The following is a 27,359-nucleotide window of genomic DNA, read 5'->3' as shown; positions in this document are numbered from 1 at the left end:
ATTGATCCACATCGCTGAGATCTCCAGCTCCTGTTTGGAAAACTTGGCCTTTCTCTTCTTCCCTCTCTGATAACGTTGTCACCCATTTCCATGTGTCTTGGTCTTGTGCGTTTGCACCATCCCTAAGTGTTTGCATATGGCTGCATGGTTACATGATTTGCATCATATACTTCAGTGAATCAGTCATTATTATGAATAGCCTTCACAGCTGTTATGCAGTAAGCAGCAAAAACTGGCATTTTTCTCTTAGCAGATCTACCCCTCAAAGTTCACTTCGAAAAAAACAGCCCCAGCGATTGCCTCAATCAACAGTCTCACGTGTGCTTGTACAGTATACACCTGTGGTTGTTTATCTGCCAGAATTTTTATCAGCCATCTCCAAAAGATGCATCTGTAGGGTGTGTCATGTTACTCAACCCTGCTGCTGGTTGTTCACAGCGTGTGCCTGGCTGCTCAAGTCCGATCTGGGAGATTATTGGTTACTTGCAGGGCTGCAGGGCTGCAGGGTTGCCCAGCCCAAGTCCTTCATGACATCTCAGCCCTGATGCTGGAGCGGGCAGCGCCTGCATGTTATCATTCAGCCGGCCCAAACCACTGAAATCCATCCACTCGTTGCCCACATTGAACCAATTCAGTTCTGGGAGGGCTGGTTTGTTAAAGAAAGCTGGAAACCCTGCAGAATAGTGGTCCTTCAGATGCAGATCTGAGTCGCCCCACTGGGTACAAAGAGCAAAGCCATGTGTGCCAGCCAGGGTTGAGAAACCGGCTGTGGGGTTCTCTAATGGATGTACCTGTGACCTTTTCATTTTGAGGGTATAGAAAATGTGCGTGTGGGGTGGGAGTGTAGCTCGATGCTTATTATTTTATGTACATTGTGGAAAGGCTTTAGACCAGGGGAGGTCAACCGTCTGCTTTAGAATAAGGATTTATATGAATCAATGCGAATGAAAAAATTTATGAACAAGAACAAAATCATGTACTGAAGAAATGACAAAGCATCAAGGATAATAATGCATGAACTATGTACTTGGCTACGTACTAGGCTTGGCTATGTACTAGGCTACTAATATGCAGTGAATGTATATTGGCTGCTAGGCCTGCAGACTGGCCGCAGCCCTGCAGCACATGGAGACTTAAGGCTCATCGTGTGACAGTGATCTTCAGTCACCCCCCGCCCCCTCCCCTCAGGCGTGTTTGTACGCTGAGACTTGAAAGCCCGGCCGGCGCTGTTACGGCACGACTGTAACCGCGGATCTCCTGCGATGACCGCCGTCACCCGCGGCGCTCAGAAATGGAGCGAGGCCAGAGAGGGCGGGGCGTCCTCGGGGCGCAGGGCCGTTGTCACTGTTTGTTCTCCTTGGCTTCTTCCTCCTGGGTAGACACCGAGCGACTGGAACCATTGAGGAGACCTTTTCCTCTTTTAATTGGGACCGCTAAGCTGAAACAGTCGGTCTGCAAGTGCAGTGTTTGGGCTTTTCCCGCCGCAGAAATATGCCATTGATTTGGTGCCGTTTTTCCTGCTCATTTAATAAGGGGACACATTGGGTGGCAGAGCAGTAAAACAGGCCCCAAATGCTTTTCATTTCACTGGATCAGCATGCCTGGTGAACTCTGTCACCGTCTGTCTAATCAGCATCGCGCTGTAGTGAGCGCGCTCTGTTCTGTGCCTCTGGCGTACTCCAGAAAGAACGGACACTGTGTCTAAAAACTGTTCTGTACAGCATGATGTTACAGAACGAGTGCCAAACCTTTAAGGTTCTGTTAAAGATTAGCTATTGACCTGAAGGGAGAACTAGAGAGTATCTGAGCTGTTCCATTTGTTTTTTTTGAATACAATGTCTGCAACCTGCTGGACAACAAAAAAAGCTTGTTAGTTTGTAGGCTAAGAATTGCAACAACAGCCAAACACAAAGCAGGGATTTGTGGGGCTTCGAAGGCAGCAAAGTACTGAGGAAACCTATCCACTACACTGCAGCTGATTAGGGCACAGTAGAGCCTTGTCACATGGGCTGTCAGGTACTGGTGGGAAATGCTTTTTGATCACTGATATTCACAGTGTTGATTGGCAACATATGGTAACCCCGCCCGTTATACATTTGGTGAATCCTCGCTCTCCCATCACGCTCAGGCATCTCTGACACCTGCTGTTGTGGTCAGAGACGGCACATTTCTGCCTTGCTGATAGTGGATTTGACTGTTTTTAGTGCTGCTACATCAGCTTCCCTCCTCTCTCAATCACGTGAAAGTATGGAGTTTTTAGTTTGCGATGGCGTCGTGTAGACCGGCCCCAGGAATGTTCTGGCTGAAGACCACCCGTTCTTTGGGCAGTTTGTTTGCTTCTGTCGTTTGTCTGTGCCCCCCAGGGCTGTGGTAAAATGGTATTACCTCCCTCTGTCAGGGTCCTGGACTCTGTCTATCTGCGGCTGCCAGTTGGAGGCCAGTTTTTCTTTTTTAAAAATATGGATACCAGGCAGAACTTCCCCGCTGTCAGAGATTTGGCCATGTGCCTGATTAAAAGAGAGGGGTGCTGTATGAGATTAACTAAGGGGCCCATGTTTCGTTATCTCATTCCTTTCTGAGTGGCCATATCTATGCGTGTACATGTTTACGTGTGTGTGTGTGTCTGTGCATGCGTGTGTGTGTATTTGTGTGTGTGTGTGCCACTAGCATGACTGCGGTCTATCCAGCTTGACCAGCAAACCAAAGAATAAAGCAAAAGCCAAGCAATCTCGCTTTGTTTGAAGTGGGTTTTAAGCAGGGGCATGGACTGCAGTGTGGAATTACAGAACAGCCCTTGAAACACTATCACGCACAAATATTTATTGTGAATGAGAACGGGGTTATACATCAAAAGTGAATGCGGACAGAGTTGAGGTGTAAAAGACTGTTGGGTCATCGCAGTGTCAGTACCACTTTTTTTGCGGGGGGTTCCTTGCAGGACCCACTTCTCTCAAGTAAATTCTGTCTGGGAGTAGCGCAATGTGAACAGCGAAAGCTAAAATCATCCCGTTAAATGTCTCCTTATGAGGGCTGGACATCTTTTGCTGATTTCCTACCCTGTGTCTATTGGAGCTGGCATTATCAGTTGCCTTCTGTATGTCATAGTGTAGTATGTTTTCAAGTATTAGATTATAGAGATCGGATCACATTGAATCACTTTGATTTTATGAGGTATGAGATATGTCTTTGCTGTTGTTTTTCGCAATTACACAGCAACAGAAGCAATTCCATGTAGAGGTAGTCATCGGCCTTGACTTGGCTCCTTTCTGCCAGCCAAACAGTCGAAAAACAGTTTTCAGGTCGAGCGGCGACCGAAGAGGGGTCTTTTGGTTTCGCCCTTCTCTCTCCTTTGAGCGAGCGTAGCATGCGCTCCTGCCACTCGCGCGTCAGACACGGGGCGGCTGGTGCTATTGAGCGGCCGGGGGACTGGGGGGGAGAGGACGCGGCCGTTTGGAGGAGCGGGTGGGGGATGCAGCCCACGCGCCCGCCCGCCCGCCCGCTCCCACGCGCACATCTGAGGAGCATTTACAGCGGCTCGCTGATTGTTCCTGAAGGCGCGCGACTTGCCTTTGCCTCTCCTGGCTGCTTTTAAATGGAACTGGATGCCTGGCCCAGCTGGGACCCATTAGGACACAGTACACGCTATCCTTCCAGCACACGTGTCATTAATTCCCATGCAGCTCCATTCCCTGGGCCCGCCCACCTCTCAGTGTGTCCTGCAGCCAAGGGCCCAGAAGAGACCGCTCCGAATGCTGCGTTGGGATTGGTTGATGTTCAGTACCTGCGCCTCCAGGACAACAGCATGTACAGCGCTGTGAAAAAGTATTTGCCCCCTTCCTGATTTCCTGTAATATTGCATATTTGTCACACTGAATGGTTTCAGATCTTTAGACAAAAGTGTAATATTAGACAAAGGGAATCTGAGTAAACACAAAGCACATTTTTAAAATTATAATTTCATTTATTTCATGAAAAAGTTATCAAACACCCATATCACTGGCATTTTATCACTGACAGCAGTAGTGTTATTTTCTCTGTGGGGACAGATGAAAATTGCACAGAGAATGTTATTAAAGAATGTTAGTAAATTACAAAATTTGAGGCAGAACATTAAAACATTAGAACTTTAGAACACTAAATACAGAATGTTAATACACCAGAGACAGAAATACAAAATAAAGACGTACAAATTCTTGTTGTGGAGAAGCCATGGGCAGGCACACATGCCGATGCAGAAGCGGTGACCTGAACTTGACAGAGTGAAACCAGCAGCTCTGCTAACAAAATTTTAGTTTTTTTCAATGCCAAATTTTATTTTGTACCTCTGTGCCAGGAGCAGGGTCTCTCCACGGTTACTTTATTTACAGTTATTCTCAGGGCCCTGTGTCAGAACTTCCCTGTTGCACACAAGGGTCCTGTCTGCACGTGTTCTGTAGGTCTGGTAACATTAAATGTGTGCTGTACGAGAGGCCCCTGTGTTTGCCTGAACTAAACAAAAAAAAAGGGGGGAAAAAAGGCACGTGCTCATTTGCGAAAAGTTATCACTGATCTCTGAGGAGGCGGGAGGGAGGTCTCCTGCTCCCCAGTGTCCCATGTCACCTCCCTGTCTGCGAGGCCACTGCAAGGCCAGCGCTGTCTCTTTAAAGGCAGACACCGGCCTGGCGTATTTCTCAAACCCCCTCTCTGTTTCTGCGGAGTGAAAACAGCCTGGAGTGGTTATGGAGGGGCCTGGTTTGAGTTAACGTGGAGCCAGACGCCCCGTGCCAGGGCCACGGCCCCCCCATGCTGCACCCGCTGCCCCTCTGCTTGGGCTGCACTCTTTCCCATGGTTTTTTTTTTCCAGAATTTCTCCCATTTTGTAAAAAATCCCTCTTAGCTTCCATTTTTCTTTTTTCGTGACTGGGAGAAATTAAACAAGAAAATGCAGGGCACCCACTGTTTCTGCTGCAGTTGTTAACCGGGCTAAATGCTGAAGCCATGTTCACTGTGCGGTCAGTGCACAAAGCTGTCCCAGTGTGCGGCTGTCACCTTGAAGGAATGAAAGCTGGAAGATTCAGAAGGCAGGCCTTACAACACCATATAATGGTGTCCACACATCAAACACAGCTTGCCGTTGTACTTTGGAGCTCTGCTGTTTTTCAAGAGTGCAAACTCTTGACTGTACAGCCCTGCATATAAAAGGTCCAGGCAACTGGATTCAAATTATGGTTATATTGCCCAGAAGTGACAATTGGTTGTCTTTAAAGTTTTTAAACCAATTATAACAATTAAATTGTAATAAACACTATTAGATTATTGTGACCTGTTCAGCAGACAGGGACAGGATGGGCGTGTATCCTGTGCTCATTAACAGTCATATCCATAAGACACGTCATATGTAAACCATTTTGCATCGATAGCTAGATTAGAGCCGGTTAGAGCAGTAAACTTGCACTACCAGACAAAACGAAGAAAAGCAACATAAACTAGGCTGTGCCATCATATAGGTAAACCTGAAGATCATTCAGTGTATAGTAATGTTGTAAAACTAAGTTGCTGTACAGTAACAGTATACTCTATAGTCTCCAACTCTGGACATTACACCTGAATAAAGAAAGTCTTCGATTTTACATGTCTAAGCTTCAAAAGTATTTGATTGTCACTAGCTAACGGTTGGCCAACTTACCGATCCACCACATTCTGCGACAAGTTCCAGGCAAAAATAGGCACTGCAGATACTAATTGTACGGGTTATTGTAGTAATATTGCAGTGCCTGTGGGCTCTGGAAAAAAGGGTATTGCTTTCTCTGCATCCATAGATGCATTTTAAACTTAGCTTGTCTTACCTGCACAAATTACAAGAGCGTCATTTACATATTACATGTAGAAAGAATTTCATTGGTCTTAAGGTTTTTGTTATGTAACTAACACCCAGTTAACCACGCCCACTGAAAACCTGATGTTTGGCCAAGGGGAAAGCAAGCCAATTTTGGCACAAGCTTTTAAGTTTTTTTTGTTGCAAGAATCATTTAAAAAAATTCCGCGCCCATTTGTGAATACAGAAAAGTATTCAACAACACATCAGCAAAGAATTCAGATTTCAGACCTTTAAAGGCCAACTTACTGCTCACAGATTTGCAGTAATCACTAAGTACACTTACATCACTAATTGCTGATGCACCTTTCCCAGTTCCTGGGTGATGACTCCATGTTGCTGCTCAAGTTTTCATCTGTACTTCTAGTAGCAAGGGTTGTGTTGCATCGGGGTTGGGAGTTCTTTCCTGTATAATAACTTCTGGAGAATATGTGCCATGCTCACCAGTGAGTGCTTCAGGTGGAAGAGGACAGATGTCCTCAGTCCACGGCTGTCCAACATCCCCCTCATTCAGAGGCATACCGGTTGGATGTGGGTTAGAAACCTACACTCCATCACACTTCATGATTAATAATATGCCTGTGTTAAATCAGTAGTTAGATGTAGAACACTGCCATTTTTCTTGTTCACGCCCACTTCATGTTTTCTGTCTGAATACAGATACAGACAGTTTCGTTGGTTGAACAGATACAGATACAGATAATAGCATGTCAGCACACCCCTTCTCCTCCACCACCACCTTCTTATGGTCTGAGTTCCTAGGATTTATTATTTTTTTCTTTTACTTTTTTAAGGGTGGGTCACACAAAAGATTCACTATTTCCAATCACATGTGTCTTTACTGGGTGAACCAGCTTAGACACCCTCCCAACCTCCTCATGGGATGTGTTCTGTGTTCCAAGCTTTTTGTTATGAAAGCAACCATTTTCTGTTATACAGAAGGATCTACTCTTTTATGGAAGCATGACCGTGCTTGATATTTGCACACATCGAGAGAAAATGAAATGCGATTGACGATTCGCATTTTAGTTTAAAATATGACTCTTTACTCTTTCCTGAACTTTTCTGCCCACTCTGTGTTACATAGTAAGCTAGGTCTGATAACACAAATGTTCTGTGTGTCTTTAGGCCGCAGAAACTTTTTTCTTTACAACTGTCTTCCGTCTGAGACATCTGATTCGCTAACCACAGCAGAGGGGGTGGGGGAAAGGATTCACCTCTGATGCAGCTCAGGCAACTTACGTGGGTGGTCTGCTAATTTGCGACCCGCCCGGTCCCCTCTCCGGCGTGGGACTGCTTGCTTTCGCTTTCATGCTTCCGGAAAGAGCTTACTCAATCTTCCTTTCTCAGTGGGTGTAAATGGTGTGAGAAGGTAAATGCCCAGACCAGGCTTGTGGAGCTTTTCTGTTGCAAGCAGCAACTTATCACACAAAATATCTACATACTAATACTGCCATAATAATAATAATAATAATAATAATAATAATAATAATAATACTAATAATAAGCACATGTTTGTGACTGAAATTCAGTCGAGTTCCCCTCGATGACTGGGTGTCAGCTCAAAATTGTGGTCAGTTTTAGGTTTTCATGATAAATGAAAAGCAGTTTTATATATATATTTTTTTTGCTGTACCAAAAATGTGCCAAACTATGAAGTCACAACTGAGGTACTGTATGCACTGAAGCAAGATTTTGTGTATATTCCCCTGGTGCCTGTATAATTCCTCGCCGTTATAATTTTATGTCGATTTTGTGTGGAGACATTATTACATTATACCCAACTTCTATGCTGTAGTGAAATCATATATGTTCATAGTTCATATATGATGACATATGTATCATGTGCAAGCTTTGTTTGGTGTTTAATATCTAACAGCGACTAAAACAATGAAGCACAGAAATGTTAGTCTGCTAGCGTTCTGCCAATTTCTCTGAAGTGGTAATTAAGTTAATATGCATTGTGCACAATTCAGTATACACAATCATTGGATTTATGTTTGCTTATACTGTCGGCATTTTTAATTAATGCTAGTGTGTGTGCCCCACAGTAGAGATTTTCGCACATACGGTATATGGCACTCGACGGGGATGCAAACGCTTCACAGAATTCAAACCTCCGCTTAAAGAAGCCAGAAATAAAGACTCTTTATTAATCCCAGAGACTCTTGCAGGGACTTTGCAGGAATGAATGTCCTTTAATAACAAGGGCGGGTGAGAAAAAAACACCTGTGCCGAGATGCCATTCCGTAGCGCAGGAAGCGTCCGACTGCGAATCCTGGGAGTTCACACAGGGGAACGAGGAGCAGATGTTGGTGGGTGGATTTCTGCACCCTGTCTGTACACTTTGGGTTTTGGATACTATGTCAAACCAGGACGTGTAAAAAAAAGAAAAAAAAGGTTCCTTCGCCTTCTTCACAATTATTAAATCACAGAAGTCTCTCTGCACCACAGAAGCAAGAAGAACTGCTTCTTGCTATGTTTGGTTTGGGGGGCCTTGAATCACAAAACCCAGTCTGTCAGCGAAGTCAGTGTTTTCCTAATATTTCTTCCCACTGATCAGTCATCTCATTTCAATCAAATGTGGCTGTGATCTATTGTACAAATACTCAAGTTCAATGTTCAAATAATGTCTGACACTATTTTATTCTTAAAGTCTTCAAAATACAAAATACATATGCACGTGTCTATGCATGCACATATACATGTACGTGAGCTTAAATAGATGTTACAGAATATAAATGTTGAGTTGCTTGTTTTACACATTACATATATTATAAAGACGTTTAAATATTCACACAAGGGCTGAATTACATCCAGATGCTGCATGATAGTGTACATCAGCACATTTACCCCAAAAAGCTTCTCTCTAAACTTCATTTTATTTATCTAAAAAAATATATATACACATGCAAAGGATACAAAATTTAAAGAATTACGTATGGACATCAAATGCATTTTAAACATATACAATTAATATGCACCCCATCATAAACATTAAAACAACAGCTAGTGCATTACACACTACTCAAAATAACTTGGTAGGAAAGAAATTGTTACTCAAACTCCCATCGCATAAAGCAAAATTGTATTACTTTAAATGAAAGTAATTAATAGATAATGTGGTATAATTAATATAATTATGTATAATATAAATGTAATAATGCAATGATAAATATGAGATAAATTAAAAAGAGTGATTAACTAAATGAATTAATAAATTAATGAATACATAAATGAATGAATATAAATATATAAATAAATAAATAAATAAATAAATACATTTCGGCAGCAGCACAGCACGGAGCCTCATCTGCATTGTGGCCGTCACCTCTGATTTGCCACAATCCTCTTAAAGACGACGCTGAGAATCTGAGCGGGGGATTCCAGATCACAGGCATGGTAATGAGGCGCGGACGCGCGGGACAGGTGGAGTGACCGAGCTGGGCGTCGCCTTTGTTCTGAATGCAAATCGGCAGCTTTGACACGGGCGTCTCTGGCGGCACGCGCACGCGCACGCGCCCAGCTCCGCTGCGTCGTGGTCGGGGGGTCCTGAGCGAGGGAGGCGCTTCTAACCTGCCTGCCTTCATTTGGGGTCCGTGTGAACGCCTGAATCTCAGACATCGCATCTGTAAATTCCACTGGCCTGATGCCGGTACAGCAACGCTATGAAAAGATGCATACCTTCAGTGCAATGAGGACTGGACTGGAGAGAAAGAATTAATTAGTGCAGGGAACTGGGTTGATTTTTAGTTTGAAAGATTTTGTAAAAAAAAAAAGAAAATAAAAATAAAAAAGGCACATGTCTTAATTGCTTAAGCAAGGAGTGAAAAAGCCAAAGAAGGCAGGTTTTTATCCACTTGGAATTTATTAGAGTTGATTTATCCTTTACCAGATAATGGAAACATACCATTATTACTTTAATAATCGTTTATGACCTGCTCTGGTTCTTTTTAGCCTTTTCTCAGTATAAATATAGGCGACTTTACACTTATATGTGTTTTTTTATAAGGTACACATATATAGAGCAATTTATGGATCAGTGCACATTGTACGGCTTTACAAACACCATTATATTCTGAAAAATTGTCTGTAAGAACTCTAAACAAAGCATCATGTAAAACAGTGACATAATGAAAATATAGTCGGCACAACTGGCAGACCGAATGCGGATGAACTCAAACAGGCTAAAAGCAAAATAACACCAGTAAAAAACACCAACAGTCAGAACATGAACACAGCAGTCTGTTCTCATATAAAGAAAGATTATTCTTTGTAAATATTTTATTTTGGTAAGATCCCCCAAAGATGACATGTACCTATATTTTATAACATACATGCAGCCATATTTGAATGTTTATGACTTTTTTTGCCTGCCAATGATGTACTTTGCAACTTCATTTAAATGAGCCCTGAATGAATCAGTTAACTTTGGGAACTTGACAATTTTCACCCTCCAAACATTAGAGTAGTAGTAGTATTTTTATTTAATCTTATTGATTTTATACATATATATATATATATATATATATATATATATATGCTTTGTGGCACTGTAGCCTAATAACAAAACCACACAATGGAGGTAAGAAAAAAAAATTATATTCAGTACAATCTGTACTATGCAGGGAGAGAAAGTATTTACTCTAAATGGCTTAATGAGGAGGTGATGCTGTACGTACCATCTGTAGGTATTTGTACAGTGATGTAATATTTTAATATTTGTTGTTTTGGTTCTGTATGCACATTGAATTTGAAATACAACAATGAATATGAGGCTAAAGTGCAGTCTGCCAGCTTTCATTTAAGGGCAATTACATTCATATTGGGTCAACTGTGTACAAATGCAGCCATTTTTAAGCATAGCCCCCCCCCCCCCCCATTGGCATTTTAGCACTAATTTCAAATTAATTGTTTAATTTCAAATCCAATATGTTGGAGTACTGAGCCAATAACAGCAAAAAATTGTGGCACTGTACAAATGCGTACAGACTGCACTTATAGTTGCTGAATATGTTAAACACCTCGAGTAGTAGTCCAGTTCAGTTTGGTGATTGGCATCACCCCCTCAGTACTATTTATAGTGAATCACTTTCCCTCTCTGTGTAGTCCAACCCAGCGCAGTAGCAGTGATTTAACAGTTTAACCTGTAATTCCCACAATGTTTACTGTGGAGCAAAAAAAGCATCAGGGTCATTTAGGTGTTGGTGATTGCATCACAATGAAAACAAACACTCCAAAAGGATAGTCAACCTTTGCGTCTAGCGTCTAGTGTTTTATAGCTTTTACTGCATACTGAATCATTGCGAAATCTGGAAGACTTCCACAACAGTAATTTAGTATTGGCTACTTTTTAGAAGCGTGGCGACTCTATACTTTTTTCTTAAGGCTTGTTGGCTGTTATTACTGCAGGGCTGAACCTGTGAATTATCAGCTACATTTGCATGTTCCAAAGAATGTAATGAATGATTTATAACTGGTCCTTCCTTCTGCTGAGCCACACAAAGGACGTCATTATAAAACACACCGTTTCTTTTTCGATTCTTTGCGTGCTTCTGCACTCGCGGCTGTTTTTTGCATATTTTAGATGTGGATGAAATATGTTCCGAGCTGTCATGAGACAAGCAGCATCGGTTGTGAGGCGGAATTTTCCCTTTGGGAAGAGAGAGTGGTGTTGGTGAGGCGCAGCGGGGTGGGGTGGGGTGGGGGGGGTGCACCCATTGTCTTTTAACGACACAAGTCACACCCTTCAAGATGAGATGCAAATTTTCCTGGAGTCAGGCTTTGAATGAGGCAGTGACGGTGACAGGCGTCTTTTGAAGGCTGAGCGTCACAGCTCCTGCGGGATACGGGGGGGATTCGTCACCGCCCACCTCTTCTCTGCGCCGCGGCGGCGTTTGGTGCTGAGAGCGGCGGTGTGCGCGCCGCTCTGAGTCACGCGCCTCACTTCATCTTCTCCTCTCCTCCTCCTCCTCGGAGGAGGAAAACAAGAGTGAACTGGAGACCACAGAAAGGTCCTGGAGTCATTAGAATATCAAACGCTACCTTTATTTTTGTCCTTGCCCATCTATAGAATACTTAATTGCAGGAGGTCTCGATGACACATGCATGTCTATGAGCACGGAGCATATCTGAGGAGCACACTCTAGGGCGTCCAAGACAATGTTTTTTATTTTATATTTTTCATCAGTTTTTTTTTTTTTTGGGGGGGGGGGATTAGCGGGGTTGGCAGCAGGGGCATTGGAAGCAGGGGATCAGGGGGAAAATGTTCCCCCCAATATTGGATACAGTTACTCTTGTCCCTCCAAATAATTGTGTCGAAAATTACGTTTGCTGTGGAATTTTATTTTGAACGGCATGCTGCTGGAGCGCAGTCAACTTTATTGGAGCCCAATCTTTTAGAAAATTTCCCCGTTCAAATCACGTAGTAGGTACCTAGTAACCAACAGGCTCAGTAGGTTGCAGTCAGACAATTGAATGGGTAGAGTACACTGTCCTGTGGTGTGGTACAATATCAATCTGTAGAAAATCACCCCATTCAAATCGTGAACCGTGAGGTTTTGCAAGAAATTTTGCTGTCATATGAGTGGAAAGTAGCATGACTACTATTAGCGTATTGAAAGTCACTTGCATTGTTCAAATTGTATTTTATATAGTCATTATAATGTTATATGTATTATTCAATACATCATAAATTTAACATGCATTACTTCACTGCGTTATGTGTATCAAAGAATAGAACCTTTTTTGTTCCATCGTGAATCTAGCTATTGATAGACTTTACTGCAGCTGGAATGTCTTGTAATGCTTGCTGAAAGTATCGGATCCAGGTTAACAGTCAGATGGCCCAGTGGCTGATTTGGCTGTCCTCTTTTCATTTATTTCCAGCACTCCTTCGTCTACAAATACTTTAACGAAAGCAGTATAAAAAATAAAAAAAACGGATCCTGTCCAACATTTAATCTGGCACAATGCATCATGTTACTATGTTTGACACATACACGTTACATATTTACATAATGTTACTCTGAACAGCGTTTTGATGGTGGGGCGGAAGTCATGACGTGCAGTAGTTTTTATTTGTGACAAAATATTTAGCTTTATTTTTTTGGCATCCTATGACAGTGCCACGTTGAGCTCTTCAGTATGACCAATTATACTGCCAATGTTTGCCAATGGAGATTGCATGGCTATATGCTTGATTTTATGCACTTGTTAACAATGAGTGTGGCTGAATTAGCCGAAACCTCTAATTAGAAGGGGTGTCCGCATACTTTTGGAAATGTAGTATATGTCAGTAGAGGGTTTGGATGGGTAGAGAGGTAACGGGAAGGTGGTGTTGAGGTGTAGAGTAGCTCTTGTTCAGTTGGCATGCATGTAATGACAGCCTGAATTATATCCCCACGGTAACAAAATAAAACAGCAGTTGAGATCAGAGTTAGCTGATCACTGTACATGCGTACAATCAGTGAGAATGTTTGCTGCCCACTTGTATGTACAGTGCTGTACTGTCTTTGAGCACAGCATTTGAGTTTTCCATCATGTAAGCACTGTGTTTGAGTTCCTTCTCCATGCAAGCAGAGTGTTTGAGTTCCTTCTCCGTGTAAACACAGCGTTTGAGTTCCCCCTCCATGCAATCAGAGCATTTGAGTTCCTTCTCCATGCAAGTACAGCGTTAGGTCTCCATGACCACCCCTCAGATGTGGTCTCTGACAACCTTTTATTTTTGTCCATAACAGAGAATGAACTGATCCATTAAAACAGTTTTAGTTGTTTTTTTCACTGGGCAGTAGTCATTTGACCATACTGGACGTAAAACAGTTGCAACAGAGTAATGTTTTATTGGGTGGTAGTTTTCATTTAGAAATTTCTTAATTCCACATCATACGTTTTTGAGGTGAAATTAAACTGCCTTGTAAATTTCAATCTGTGACATGGTTCTCTGATTTGGCATACACCTTTAGATAAATGAACCTAATCCATCCTAATAAATCAGGATGTCTGAACACCTTGAGGGTGTTTGGAACAGAGAAGCTCAATAAGAGAGTAATTGCATTAACACTTACAAATGGAAGACAATTACTTTTGGAGACCCTGCCTTATTAAATTCATGAGAAGTAGCTGTACACACTTTAAATATGAGACAAAATAGCTTTCGCTCACAAAAATATTCTCACAGTTCACATCGAAATTAAAGCACTCACATATAATATCAAATTGCAAGGGTGCCCAAATCACCATATGGGTTTCATAATCTGTGATCTATTTGCCATATGCCTATTTTAAATTATTGAATTACACTGTACAGGTTCATAGTTTAGATTTCTATCATGAAGTCATTTGTTAAAAATTCCCCAAACCTTTAAACCTTAAAGATTTCCATTCAGTACAATGAAACAGTGAGACCTAATGTGAACTATGAAGTGTTGTGCTCTATCACCATAGAAGAAAAAATATGACAAACAAATAAAACTGGCAATGGACTTTACTCTATTTACGTATGATCAGTAATATCCAGAGAAAATTAATGCAGGGGGTTCTCAGAGGAACTTTCGAAGCAGGGACCCCCCGTTGAGTTAATTGTCTGATGCCAGATCTGTGGAATAGGTTTATAATGAGGGTGAGATATGTTTGTACTTCCAAGTCAATTAGACTTTTATTTCCTGTCTCTATAATCCCATTAAACGATTGATGCAAACCAAATGACCTCATTAGTTCTCGTTTGTTCGGGTGGACCGAGGCAGTGAGCCGCTATCGTTCTAGCGCTGTAATCTCAAATTAATTAAAATATGTACGATAAACATCAAGGATGGATTGTTTTGCTTATCTTTGCATCTTTACCCTCCTCCATGATCAAGGTGGGGGAGTGTTATTATTTTGCACTTGTGCTGTGCACTGACCTCATGGTCTGAAATGGGGGTGCAGGGTCAGGCAAATTTTGGAGTCTTAAGAAAGGAACTCGAGAGTGTCATTCACTTTGCTGAGGGGACATTATTCATGCTTTATCAGTCCGCTGAACTGTTTATGCTTGTGAAATTAGAGTGACACAACATCAGTTACGTTATATGTAAAGTGATAAATGTTAAAGGTAAGTGTGGTATAGTGCCATTAGGCATAGCAGACTACTAATAAATCACAGCAGAATTTATATATATATATATATATATATATATATATACACACACATATATATATAGTGAGCTCCGCAATGTTTGGGACAAAGCCATATTTGTTCTGGCTCTGTACTCCACAATTTTAGATTTGTAATCAAACTATTTTCGTGTGCTTAAAGTGCTCATTCTCAGATTTTTATTTATTTTGGTTTCACCATGTAGAAATTACAGCACTTTTTACACATAGTCCCCCATATCAGGGCACCATAATGTTTGAGAAAAATGGCTTCATACAGTAGGTGTTTCTGATTAGTCAGGTGTGTTCAACTGCTTCCGAAGAGTAGATATCACACAGCTTTCAGTATCTAGTCGTGATTCTATGTTTTTGATTGCCTGTTATTGTCTGTTATTGGTGTTTGTCAACATGAGGATGAGTTCTGCCAATGACAGTCAAGTATGAGGCTAAGAAATAAGAAGAAAACAGTCAAGAAGAGATGTATGCCAAACCTGAGGCTTACCAAAATCAACTGTTTGGAACATCATTAAGAAGAAAGAGAGCACTAGTTAGGGGCCTGTTAGGCTCAGGAAGACCTTTACATTTGATGACTGAAAAATTCTCACCGTGATGAAGAAAAAACCACAAACACCTGTCTGACAGATCAGAAACACCCTTCAGATGGCAGGCGAGGATGTCTCACTGACTTCTCTCTGCAGAAGACTTCACAAACGGAGCTAAAGAGGCTACACTGCAAGATACAAACCACTAGTTAGCCACAAAAACAGGATGGCCAGGTTACAGTTTGCTAAGATGTAAAAAACGTCTTGTGAAGAGACGAGACCAAGATCCACTTGTATCAGCGATGGCAAGAGCCCCCTCATGGTTAAATTGAGCGAAATATTATCTACCTTGTTTTAAAACCACAGGTAGCCTAATTACATCGGCCTGTAGTGTAAGTAAAATAGGGTCTAAATTTGCAAGATTTATGGCATTGAGGAAGTTAGGCTTACAGTGCCATGAAAAAGTATTTGCTCCCTTCCTGATTTCCTCCATTATTGCAAATTTGTCACACTGAATGGCTTCATATCTTTAAATAAAATTTTATATTAGACAAAGGAAACCAGGTTAACACAAAACATATTGTTGTACATAATGTTAACATTACTGCCCCTTAGCTGGACCCTTCTGAGTGTGTACTAGACAGTGCACCTGGAAATCTTAAACTTTTTTGCAATTTCTCACTGGAAATAACCTTGCACAATATGTTTATTTGGCCCCATCTAACTCATTCTTCTTTGTCATATTTCTTGCAACTTTAGTGCCTATTTTACTTCTACTACAGACCAATGGTATTAGGGTTCACTCAATTTATTTATCTCTCCACCTCTGTCTCATCCCTCCACCTCCCTCTTTGAAAAACAATTGGATAGACCTTCAATAATTTGTTTAATTATTATTAAAGCCAAAGGAGCCAAAGGACGCTACAGGGAAAGCTGTTTCTAAGGTTATTTTCGGTAGAAATATTATACTTTGTTTTGTTATTCAATAAATATGCATATATTAACAGAATTTTTCCCTACCTAGTTGTTTCTAAAAAATCACTGGTGACCTAAATTTTTTTGGCCTATACTGTGTGTGTGTGTGTGTGTGTGTGTGTGTGTGTGTGTGTACATATATCCATTTACCCTGAAACATGAAATATAGTGATATTTATCTTTCTTGAAGAGGGCGGAGTAATTTCTCTCTGTTTCAACAATTCTTTAAATCTTGCTGTGCAGTACAGTTTAGAGCTAAATTTCTACACAAAATGTGTTTGTTGAAACAAGTGTTTCAGTATTACTGTGCCATACTAACACAGAAAAAAGTCAAAAATATTTTTTCCTAAAAAAAATTCTACTTTCCTGTTTCTTGGCAGGTGGAGATGAGCCATCCAGCTACATCTGCACCACGTGCAAGCAGCACTTCTCCAGTGCCTGGTTTCTCCTCCAGCACGCTCAGAACACACACGGGTTCAGAATCTACCTGGAGCCCAATGCCTCCAGATGCTCCCTAAGTCCTCGCATCACCCTCCCTCCCCCCATGGGGATGGAGTCCATACCCCAACCCCCCCTGGCTGGGTTCCTGGGAGACAACAACCCATTCCACCTCCTCCGGATGGCCGCTCCCATGCTCCGGGAGCCGTCGGGATTCTTGGAGGGCCGCCTGGGCCCGGGCACGCCCCCCTTCTTGTCCCCGCCCCCACGCCCCCACATGGAGCGGCTGAGTGTCGAGGAGCTGGGCCTCATGTCCCAGCACCCCAGCGCCTTCGAGAGGGTGATGCGGCTCAACCCCATGGCCACCATGGAGTCCCAGTCCATGGACTTCTCCCGTCGGCTCCGGGAGCTGGCGGGAAACACCTGCCCCGCCCCCCCGCCACCCCTGTCGCCGGGGCGCTCCAACCCCCTGCACCGGCTGCTCAACCCGGTCCTCTTCCAGCCGGGGCCCCGCCCCCCGTTCCTCAGCACCCCGCCGCCCCTCCCGCCGCCTCCGCCTGCCCCCACCGTCGCCTCGCCGCCGCCCCCTACTGCCAAGTCCAAGTCCTGCGAGTTCTGTGGGAAGACCTTCAAGTTCCAGAGCAACCTGATCGTGCACCGGCGGAGCCACACGGGCGAGAAGCCCTACAAGTGCCACCTGTGCGACCACGCCTGCTCCCAGGCCAGCAAGCTCAAGCGCCACATGAAGACCCACCTGCACCCGCGCAAAGGCCCCGAGTCCCTCACGGGCCCCTCTGAGGACGGGCTCTCCGCCACCAGCTCCCCTGAGCCGGGCACCAGCGACCTGCCGGGGGAGGGCGGCACCCAGGGCCAGGCGGGACGTCTGCGCGCGGCCGCGGGCGTCGGCCCAGAGAATGAGGAGGAAGAGGAAGAGGAGGAAGAAGAAGAAGAAGAGGAGGAGGAGGAGGAGGAGGAAGAGGAGCCTGAGAACGAGAGCAGGCCCGAGTCGGGCTTCAGCATGGAGTCCGAGTTCTGCCGCGCCCGGGAGAACGGGCCCAAGGCCGTCCCGGACGAGAGGGGCGTCCCCGCGGGGAAGGGGGACCAGGAGGGCGCAGGCCTGAGGGGCGCCTCGCACAGGTACCCCGGCCTGATCTTGGATGACAGGAGGAAGCCGCCGCCGCCGCCCTTACCCAAGCGGGACCGGGAGGGGGAGGGAAGGCGCGACGCGGGGGAGGAGGACCAGGCGACAGGCCGGGGGGAGGGCCGGGCGGAGCCGGCAGTCCTGAACGGCCGGGACTGCAGCTCGGGGGACTCCTTCACGGGCCTGTTCCACCGCCGCCCCGCTCCCGTCTCCAGCCCCAGCCTCTCCGCCTCGTCCGCCAAGAAGATCAAGCTGGAGGGCGAGCTGGACCTGCCGCCGGTCCCGCTCATCCCCTCCGAGAACGTGTACTCCCAGTGGCTGGTGGGCTACGCCGCGTCTCGCCACTTCCTCAAGGACCCCTTCCTGGGGTTCGGCGCCTCGCGACAGTCCCCCTTCGCCACGTCCTCCGAGCACTCGTCGGAAAACGGCAGCCTCCGCTTCTCCACGCCCCCTGGCGACGCGCTGGACGGGGCCTTCTCGGGCCGCAGCGGGACGGCCAGCGGGGGCAGCACCCCGCACCTGCGGGCGGGGCCCGGGCCGGGCCGGCCCAGCTCCAAGGAGGGCCGGCGCAGCGACTGCTGCGAGTACTGCGGCAAGGTGTTCAAGAACTGCAGCAACCTGACGGTGCACCGGCGCAGCCACACCGGCGAGCGGCCCTACAAGTGCGAGCTCTGCAACTACGCCTGCGCCCAGAGCAGCAAGCTGACGCGCCACATGAAGACCCACGGGCAGTACGGCAAGGAGGTGTACCGCTGCGACATCTGCCACATGCCCTTCAGCGTCTACAGCACCCTGGAGAAACACATGAAGAAGTGGCACGGGGAGCATCTACTGCCCAGCGAGGTCAAACTGGAACACGCAGAGAGGAGCTGAGCGCACTCTCCCTCTCTCTGCACAAAGCTGTCTGCTCACTTATTTCAGTAAACAGAGGGAATGGGGGGTAGCTGGACAAGCAATCTTTTTTCCAAAATGTTGTTTTTGTTTTGTTTTTGTTTTTTTTGGGGGGGTGGGGTGGGGTGGGAGGGGTATTGTTGTTTGTCAATGGTTTGTTTGATTTGTTTTTCCTTTTGAGAAAAAAAAACTGATACCTGAGAATTAATGGCGACAGGAAAATTTTGAATTTTAACCATGGCCTAGACTGCATTTGGGATAAACGTTTTCACTCAATCTGAGGATTTAACGGTGAGGAATTCACGGAGCCTTTTTAACTGTGCAATAATTTCTGTATTTATTGGAATTTTTGTATTAATATTTGGCATGTGCAGGTATTCTTTATTTTCACTTCATTTTCAAGTGCTGGGGTTTTGAGTATTTATACCCAGGTGATGTGCTGATATTTTTCTTTTTAACAAAATTGAATACTGTTGTTTTTAAATTATATTATTGGCTACTTCAATGACCTTGCAATTAGGCTACCCAAATAATTTATTGCTGGAGAACTGAGATTTACTTTTTAAAAAAACAGCTATTTTGCCACACATGGATCAATGACATGCAACAATCCTTTGATGTAGCATTTATTGATTTTAATGATAAATTACTGATTTATTAATATATGCAATTGGGTATGTTAGCACTGATTGTCAGATCTGACAGTAAACTAGGACAGGAATTTGCCATTTACAAATCCCTTTTCCTCCTCAAAATATTCAAAGAAAGGAGAGAATTAAAATAGTAAAAAGAGATGACAGAGTCAGCTGCTATTCGGTACCAAGTACCAGACCACACCATAGCGCTATGATATAAACTTTGAGTGCTTTGCTGTTGCTGTGCAGGTACTATAATTGTCCGGAACTTTATATGTTTAAATTGTTGACAATGATATCAGATATCCCCCACATGCAATTATAGGAGTCATATTATACTTAATCGATGCGAAAGCAGATATTTGATTGAACTTTCTTTTTTCATTCAGTCATCGTAAGCCTGTGGTCTCAGCTAGGATACCAGATGGACTGGCGGCGTATCCTGTGCAATGGCTAAATATCTCAGGATCAGTTAAATGGCGATTTATTTCATTTTTACACTTTTTTAGCTCTAGTTGTTCTAGCTGAAAATGTCACCTCTGTATGAATGCTCTGTAACACTGCCAGCTGTCGTTTATCTGCTCATGAGCTAAACGTCTTGTACCAGGTATTTTGGCTCTCCTGAGAAGGGAGGGATTCAATTCAAGTGGAACAAAAACACATTTCTCATTTATTTAAAAAAACTCAACCTCTGAAACTTTGAATCAAATGAACATATCCTAAAGATATTGCACTCCAAAACCCCTTATCACAGATAAAATGTATGTGAAAGCAACGATTATATTGTAAGGCATTACCTGTCATACACACCATGTCAGGTAATCAAGAAAAAGTGTCGATTGTTCCAAAAATAGGTGAAAAGTCTGACATTGCATTTTTTTTTTTGTTTTCAGTTGCTGCAGACCTGAGATCCACAGAATTATCACTAAAAGTAAAACCAGAGCCTTTCCATTTTGGAAAAAACGATATTTGTGATATCAGTTGTTCTGATTAGAAATTTTGTGCTTAAGAGTTTTTCATCAGAATGATTGTTTTCAAAGCAGTCTGGAGTGATCTGTTGGACTGTACTGAGATAGCAAGTCTGCTTTACTTTCTCCTCCTCTTTTATGGGCCTCCTGTCTGTCTCATCCCTGAGATAAGGCACAAATGAAGTTCTGAGTTCATTAACGGCTCAGACTTCAGGAAGCATGTGCCGAGCCCTGAATCACTGCAGAGGGCCTTACTTGCCCCACCCTCTCGCCCCAAAACTACCCTTCCACTGAAAATAAAAATCATTTAATTAATTGTTCTATTTGGCTGATCCATGCTACACTTCTTCATTTGATATGCACACACATGCATACATGCTTTTTCTATGCACACACACACAAAGTAAGGTTTAAAGGCACTTTGGGTTGTTTTCTGACCGAAGTACACGCCTTGCGTATCTTCAGCGGATCAAAATTGTTAAAGTTTTGTTAAAAAAAACAACGGTCCCAAACAACGTGAAAACGTACAGAGGTGCTCGTCTACGTAACTGAGGAAAGAATATTAGTAACAATAGGAAAATCAGGTGGAGCAATCCCTGCAAAATGAGCTCATCGTTGTGGTGAAAGTAGACGTGCCTGAACTTGCGATGGGAGGGGAGCATTTCAACTGAATGCAGCACTCAATCTATACCCTACTGAATGTAAACACACAACAAGAAAGTTGTTTAAATTCGGAGTTCCGTTTTTATACCAACCGACTCGTCAAATCTCCTGCGCCTTTTCAAAAAAACCAAATAGAACTTTCATAATATATCTGAAAATCAGAGGAGGCTACATTGGAAATATCCTGATTCAAGGAAATGTAAGGTTGAGAGTATCTTAACTTCACTATAGCTGGCAGGAAATTGTAGTCATACGATTATTGTGCAGCCTGGCTGTATCACTGCATTGTTTGCTCTTCAGAGGATAATTGTTGGATGAAAGAATTCCAGCTGTATAAATGGATTGTATGTAAAAATGTCATTTGTTTAATTGCTCAGAATAAGAGCATCTCCTAAACACCAAAATGTAATGCAATGAAAGGCCCACTCCTGACCTGTATTATTCTGTTTTACCACTGTAGTCGTAGTCTTATTCTGGCTCTGAAGACTGGTGTCATGTTTTGGAAAGAGAACTCATTGGTTAGGCTGTACCAGTGCTCAGCAAATTACTGCCTACTTTCAGTAGTTCTTAAAACTGACATGCCAAGAGTAGACTTGCAATTAAGGCATGACATAGTAAATTACATTGAATACTTAACCAACCTAATTTACAAATTCTCCACCCTGTTTTATAGCATTCATAAATGTGCATGAACAGATTTAACTATGTATCAAAAGGAAAGTCACAGAGTGATGTAATCCCCACAAATGACATCCTGATAGCAATTTTGAACCATTTAACAGATACAAAAGGTCTTGTAACCTTACAGCAACTGATTTTGTGTTCAAAAAGCAGTCTCATGTCCTTTATTACATGTGGCCCTTAGCCTTACAAGAAGTCATTGTGAAGTCTTGGTGAGTCCAATCAAATACTTTCCATTGGTTCCAGTTTTTTTACAGAACAGCCATTCATGTTTTTCTGTGGGATCTTTAAATAAGTTGATAACTCAGAGGGGCAGCTAATATTCATATGCTGATAGGACCGCCGCACTGCTAATGGTGCCACTATAAACATGTCATAGCATACATTAAGTTGTAATTCAATGTTACATACGGGTGCTTTGGATACTGATCTTTCAGTAATCGACTCTTGGCACAAAATTTCTTATCAAGAAAAACTGGTAATAAAAAATAGCAATTTCTCCACATAAGTTCAATTTTCATAGTAAAACCAATAATATTTGGAAAGAAATCTCAATTAATGCAATTAAGCAAAAAAAAAAAAATTCTAATGCATCCTTTCATGTGTATATATTTCTATATACATGCGTATACACGTATAAAGTGAAACATTTTTCATGAATAATTTTTCACATCAGTCTTAGAGTATGGTCTTCTGGTGGTGATACACAGAGTGAGATTTTACAACAGGAAAAAACTGAATAAAATCTGGAAAGGCAGAATTTTTTTTTTAAAAAGAAGTGCACGCTGTCTTAAAATATGTTTACATTGCTGGAAAAAAATCAAGGGTAAAATTGTATGTTTGTACATGTGTTTTCAGCCATCAAGTATTTTTTTTAAAGTTTGACTATGCTTTTTCTGAATGCCATAGTGGTCATAGGTATCCTTTTTTTCCATGGTGATGGGATTTTTCATGAATATGAATAAATATATACAACACTTTTCAGCTGTAAATAGTTTACCAGTATTTGTTATATTGATGAATGCCGGGGACATTTTTCAAAATTGGAAAAGTATTTTATGGTTTAAGAAGTGGGCTTTTGAAAATGTTTTGTCACTGTAACTGTAAAAATCTCTAGCTTGAATAGGCAAGCTTATGCCTTTGATGTAATAAATAAACTGAGAGAAACAATCCAGGACTATTATGGCAAAGAAGGCCAACTGTTGTCTGTTCAGGGATTCTGTGGCAGAAATTATTGTTTGTTGGAATCGCTTTGTAGGAAACAAAGTATTTTTCATCCCCAAGAATTACTCTTTTTAATGGTGAGCTTAAACTCGCTCGTAGGCACTTGTCTTTCATTTTACTAGGACTTGGTATTATTAACTTACACATCCTTTGTGAAAAAAGATACTGAAAGTATTTTTGTCATTCTTTTTTTCTGGGGATGGTACATAATAACTTTTTAAAAAGTTTCAGAATGGAACACACAAGCTGCCACATTATATATAAATATATATATATTTTTGATTTGGCAGGATAAAATGGTGCAAAATCATATCAGAAGAATTATTATTCTAAAAATAGATCCAATTGTACAGACGGGTTTACAGTGTTGTATGACAACATTTTAGCTACACAAAATGCAAATGTAATTGTTTTATTATGTTAATTACATTTTTTTTTACAACTACCCTGTTTTTATTTTGTTTGTTTTTTTTTGTTGTTGTTGTTTTTTTTTGTTTTTTTTTGCTTTTTTGTGTGTTTTCAAAGATGGAAAAGTTCTGCATTAATTGTGACCTTTTGACCTTTTGTATCACAAATGAGCAGCGCCACATTTCTATGGGCACTCCCTGCTCTCCTCAGTGTGATGAGCATAGGGCACTGTGTTACTCTGTCTGTCACCCCTGTACCTCATTGTTTATTCTGAATGAGGACCATTTATGAATGCGCTATGCACTATTCATGCAGACACAATCATGAAAGAAAAGAAAGAATAAGCTTCAGGGGAATATATATATATATATATATATATATATATATGTGTGTGTAAGGAGATGGCAAATGAGGTGGTACCCACACAGACTGTATGTGTGAGGGCTTGGAGAGTGAAACAAGGTGAAGTGGACCCCTGGCATCTGTGTCACCCCCCGCAATGATTTATTTACAGTGAACCCCTGATTTTATCCTGACATGAGCTGGACTGAATGAAAGCTTTTTGTCTCCAACCTCAGGGCACAATTGGAGGCACTTCCTGTCGCGGAATGTCGATCTTCCGCTGCACCGCAGCCTAACATGCGCTACATTCTTCAAAAAAAAGAGAGATCTGTTCAGTAACATTTCTCCCTACGTTGGTACACCCTCCTCCTTCCTCACAGATGTGCTTCAGTAGCACACTTTCCCTCAGAAGCGAAATTTTGACAAGGGCTCAGAGCTTGTTCCCGTCAACTGCGCTGTTTGTCCACTCCTGAGCACTGTAGTCCAGCCGTGAGCATTCAGGCTGTCTATGCTGTCCACTGTTCGCTTGAGCAAATCTTTATTAAACAAGTGTTTTTTGTTTTTTTTTTGTGGGGAGGGTCGGGGAAATTGGTGCTTGACACCCAAGATCATAACCACATGATTTAGCAACACAGGTTTGACAGTCCATTGAGTTAAAAAGTGCTTTGCTGCTGTTCACTGTTTCTTTGACATTCCATTGTTATTGTTCATTTTTCTTAATGTTTGTATTTAATAAAACTGTAGGGCTGGGATGAAAAGAACACATCTTCTTTTTTTAATATGCCCTCATGTTCGGGGGAGGGAGAAGGGGCTGAGCTTTTAACAGGGGTGTTTTGAATAAAATGTGTGATGTCATTTATTCTCAGCCCAGACAGTCACATGGGTTCACAATAGTAAATGATGCTTAATGGACATGTCCTGGTCTGTCTGTTTTCTTTATTCACACACATCACGTGGGGATGTGCGCCATCTGACACAAACCTGCACATATGCTGCTTCCACTACCCAATTGCTGCTTCTGCATGTCATGATTAATTTCATATTATTGACAGTTTCATTAGTTTCATAATTACACTGTGGTCTGAATCGATCGATACATTTTCTTACCTGTAACCTCAACTTGAATGTTGTTTTGAGCACATACAGTTTTGGGAGTGAATTGCTGAAATGAACCAAACAGTGTTGGACATGGTAACAAAGAGAAACTTTTATTACACTGTGAATCAATGAGATTGAATCCAGGCGGTTTGTGTGTCATGGCAGGCTGGGCGGTGCATGGGAAGTGGCAATGCACTCGTCTGCAGGTGTATCTAAGCATTTGCTCTGGTCTGTGAAATATTTTACTCTCTTTCTATTTCTCTGTACTGAACACTCCATCTTTCTGTCTTTCCTTCTGCCTTTGTTTCTCTCTCTTACTTTACTGCTCTCTCTCTCTTTCCATCTCTCCCCACTGCCACTATTAAGACTATTAAGACTACTGCCACTACTGCTGATGTTTCCCTTCCTGTGCATTCAATGTCACAGTGGGCGGAGTCTCAAGAGATCACACTTTATAGCCACACTCCTGCAGAAGCATGGGGTTTGTGGGATGTATATTTGTACAGAGGAAAATAGAGGGAAGAGGAAAAGCAAAGTTACAGAAATGAACACAAGTATCAGAAGAGAATGCTGCATTTTAACTGAGTTCAGGCCATGGCTCTGTAGGCCGTGTCGTATATGTTATTTCACAAGCAACTTTCGTTGTCACCTCACATGAACAGCTGTTTTTTTAATAAGTTTGCATAGTTAGCATTTAGAATCTTCCATTTCTGAGACACAATGCTATTCCATTAAACAGCAAATTGCTATTACAGCTTTTAGTTTTCAATTTACGTATTTTGTTATCTTGCTGGTCAGTGTCATAATAAGACCCAGCCATATTGAATTGAGCTGAGATTCAGGAGATGGTTAAGTTCAATTTCAAGGCAATTGAATATTTAAGTCTTACCTCACCTGACCTGCTCTCTGACAAGCCCTGCAGGGAGGATTATACAAATAGAGTGAGAATGACAGAGTAAAAAGGAGAGGAAGAGAGAAAGAGAAATCCACAATTTACCAGTCAGAGCAAAGAAAGAATAGAGCAATCTGAGAGAAGCATTACACCATTTTGTAGAGAGACAAATATATAACATTAGGTTTTTGCCATTTTTTATCCAAGGACTAAGCCATTTTTATTTTCAAAAATGCTGCACAATGCCAATGTTCTCAATTTACATTTAAAAATATTGGAAACTATTTCTAAAGCAGCGACTAAAAGGAGCAGGCTATCAAGTGACAGTATATCAATGTATGGCTTTTGTTGATTCAGTGATCCTCAAATAAAACAGACACGGCATATCCCACAGTGTAAATTGGATCTGAAGACACATAAAGTAACACTAGGAAAATCCTACTCAAACTGTGGCCCAGTTAATGGGATAACCTCTCAGTCACAATCATGATTGGTTCTGTCTGGGCAGGTGATGTGATGAACTGAGCCAATCAGAAGTCCTTCACTGGTCCATGCAACCTGCAGTCTACAGTGCTGAAACAGCGAAAAATGGGCTGGTTGAAACCAGTGAAAAATGGGCTGGTCAGCGTCTACTGAAAAGCGTCTCAGTCAGTAAAGGTACTCCCTGAGAGTACAGACTTGCCCTAACTGTCACTGGTCTAAGCCTTGGCAATGTGGTGACCTGTGACCAATATCCCACATCCATGGGATGCCATTGGTCAGGGTTATGGTGGGTTTCAATTAGGCTGGTGCTCCTTGTGTACTTTGGGTTACAGGTACATTAGTTCCTCAGGATGACCTGGCCAGTGCTGATATGTTTCTAGTTATGGACAGTGAGAGCTGTGTCTCTTATACAATCACTACACTGCTTGCAGTGTAAAATAGCCACCGTCTCACAGAGCATGGGGGAGACCTGGGTGTCCTACTCTAATTGCCCAGGATGCAAAAAGTAATCCTAAACATTTCTTTCAATACTGTAGTCAAAAAATGAAATTCAAAGAGGATATCAGGTGCATCAGGAATGAAGAAGGAGCATTGCTTTCTAAGAATAAAGATATTGCTGATGCTTTATAGTATTTAGTAATTAATAATAATAATAATAATAATAATAATAATAATAATAAAAGTTATAATAATAGTTATTTTGTTCAGAGTTTTACTAGAGAAGAGTTTACCTAATAGACTGGAAAGTATATTCAGTACTCAGAAAGTCTTATCAGATATTGAAATAGAGGATAAAAAAGTACTGCATAAATTACTTGAACTAAAGACAACAAGGCAGCAGGTCCTGGTGGCATATACTCAAGGGTACTCAAAGAGTTAGGGGAGATCATTTTTAAACCACTGGCAGGTATTTTTAGACAGTCCTGGAGAAATACCTGAGGACTGGAAGTGAGGTAATATAATACCACTATATAAGAAAGGGGACTGTACTGATC

The 27,359-nt window shown here is 42.3% G+C and overlaps 1 protein-coding gene across 1 annotated transcript in view; it reads left to right on the top strand.

Moving 5' to 3' along the window:
- The window catches only part of LOC118229252 (B-cell lymphoma/leukemia 11A-like), a 42,391-nt gene extending 23,326 nt beyond the window's left edge, over positions 1 to 19,065 (top strand). The window contains exon 3 of the mRNA XM_035421050.1: positions 16,881 to 19,065. Within this exon, the coding sequence (XP_035276941.1) occupies positions 16,881 to 18,952 (2,072 nt within the window). The 3' untranslated portion in view covers positions 18,953 to 19,065. The remainder of the gene's footprint in view (positions 1 to 16,880) is intronic.
- The last annotated feature ends 8,294 nt before the right edge of the window (positions 19,066 to 27,359 follow it).

The sequence above is a fragment of the Anguilla anguilla genome, chromosome 6, assembly GCF_013347855.1.
Source record: "Anguilla anguilla isolate fAngAng1 chromosome 6, fAngAng1.pri, whole genome shotgun sequence".
NCBI lineage: Eukaryota > Metazoa > Chordata > Actinopteri > Anguilliformes > Anguillidae > Anguilla > Anguilla anguilla.
This window is presented reverse-complemented; position numbering and strand designations above follow the sequence as displayed.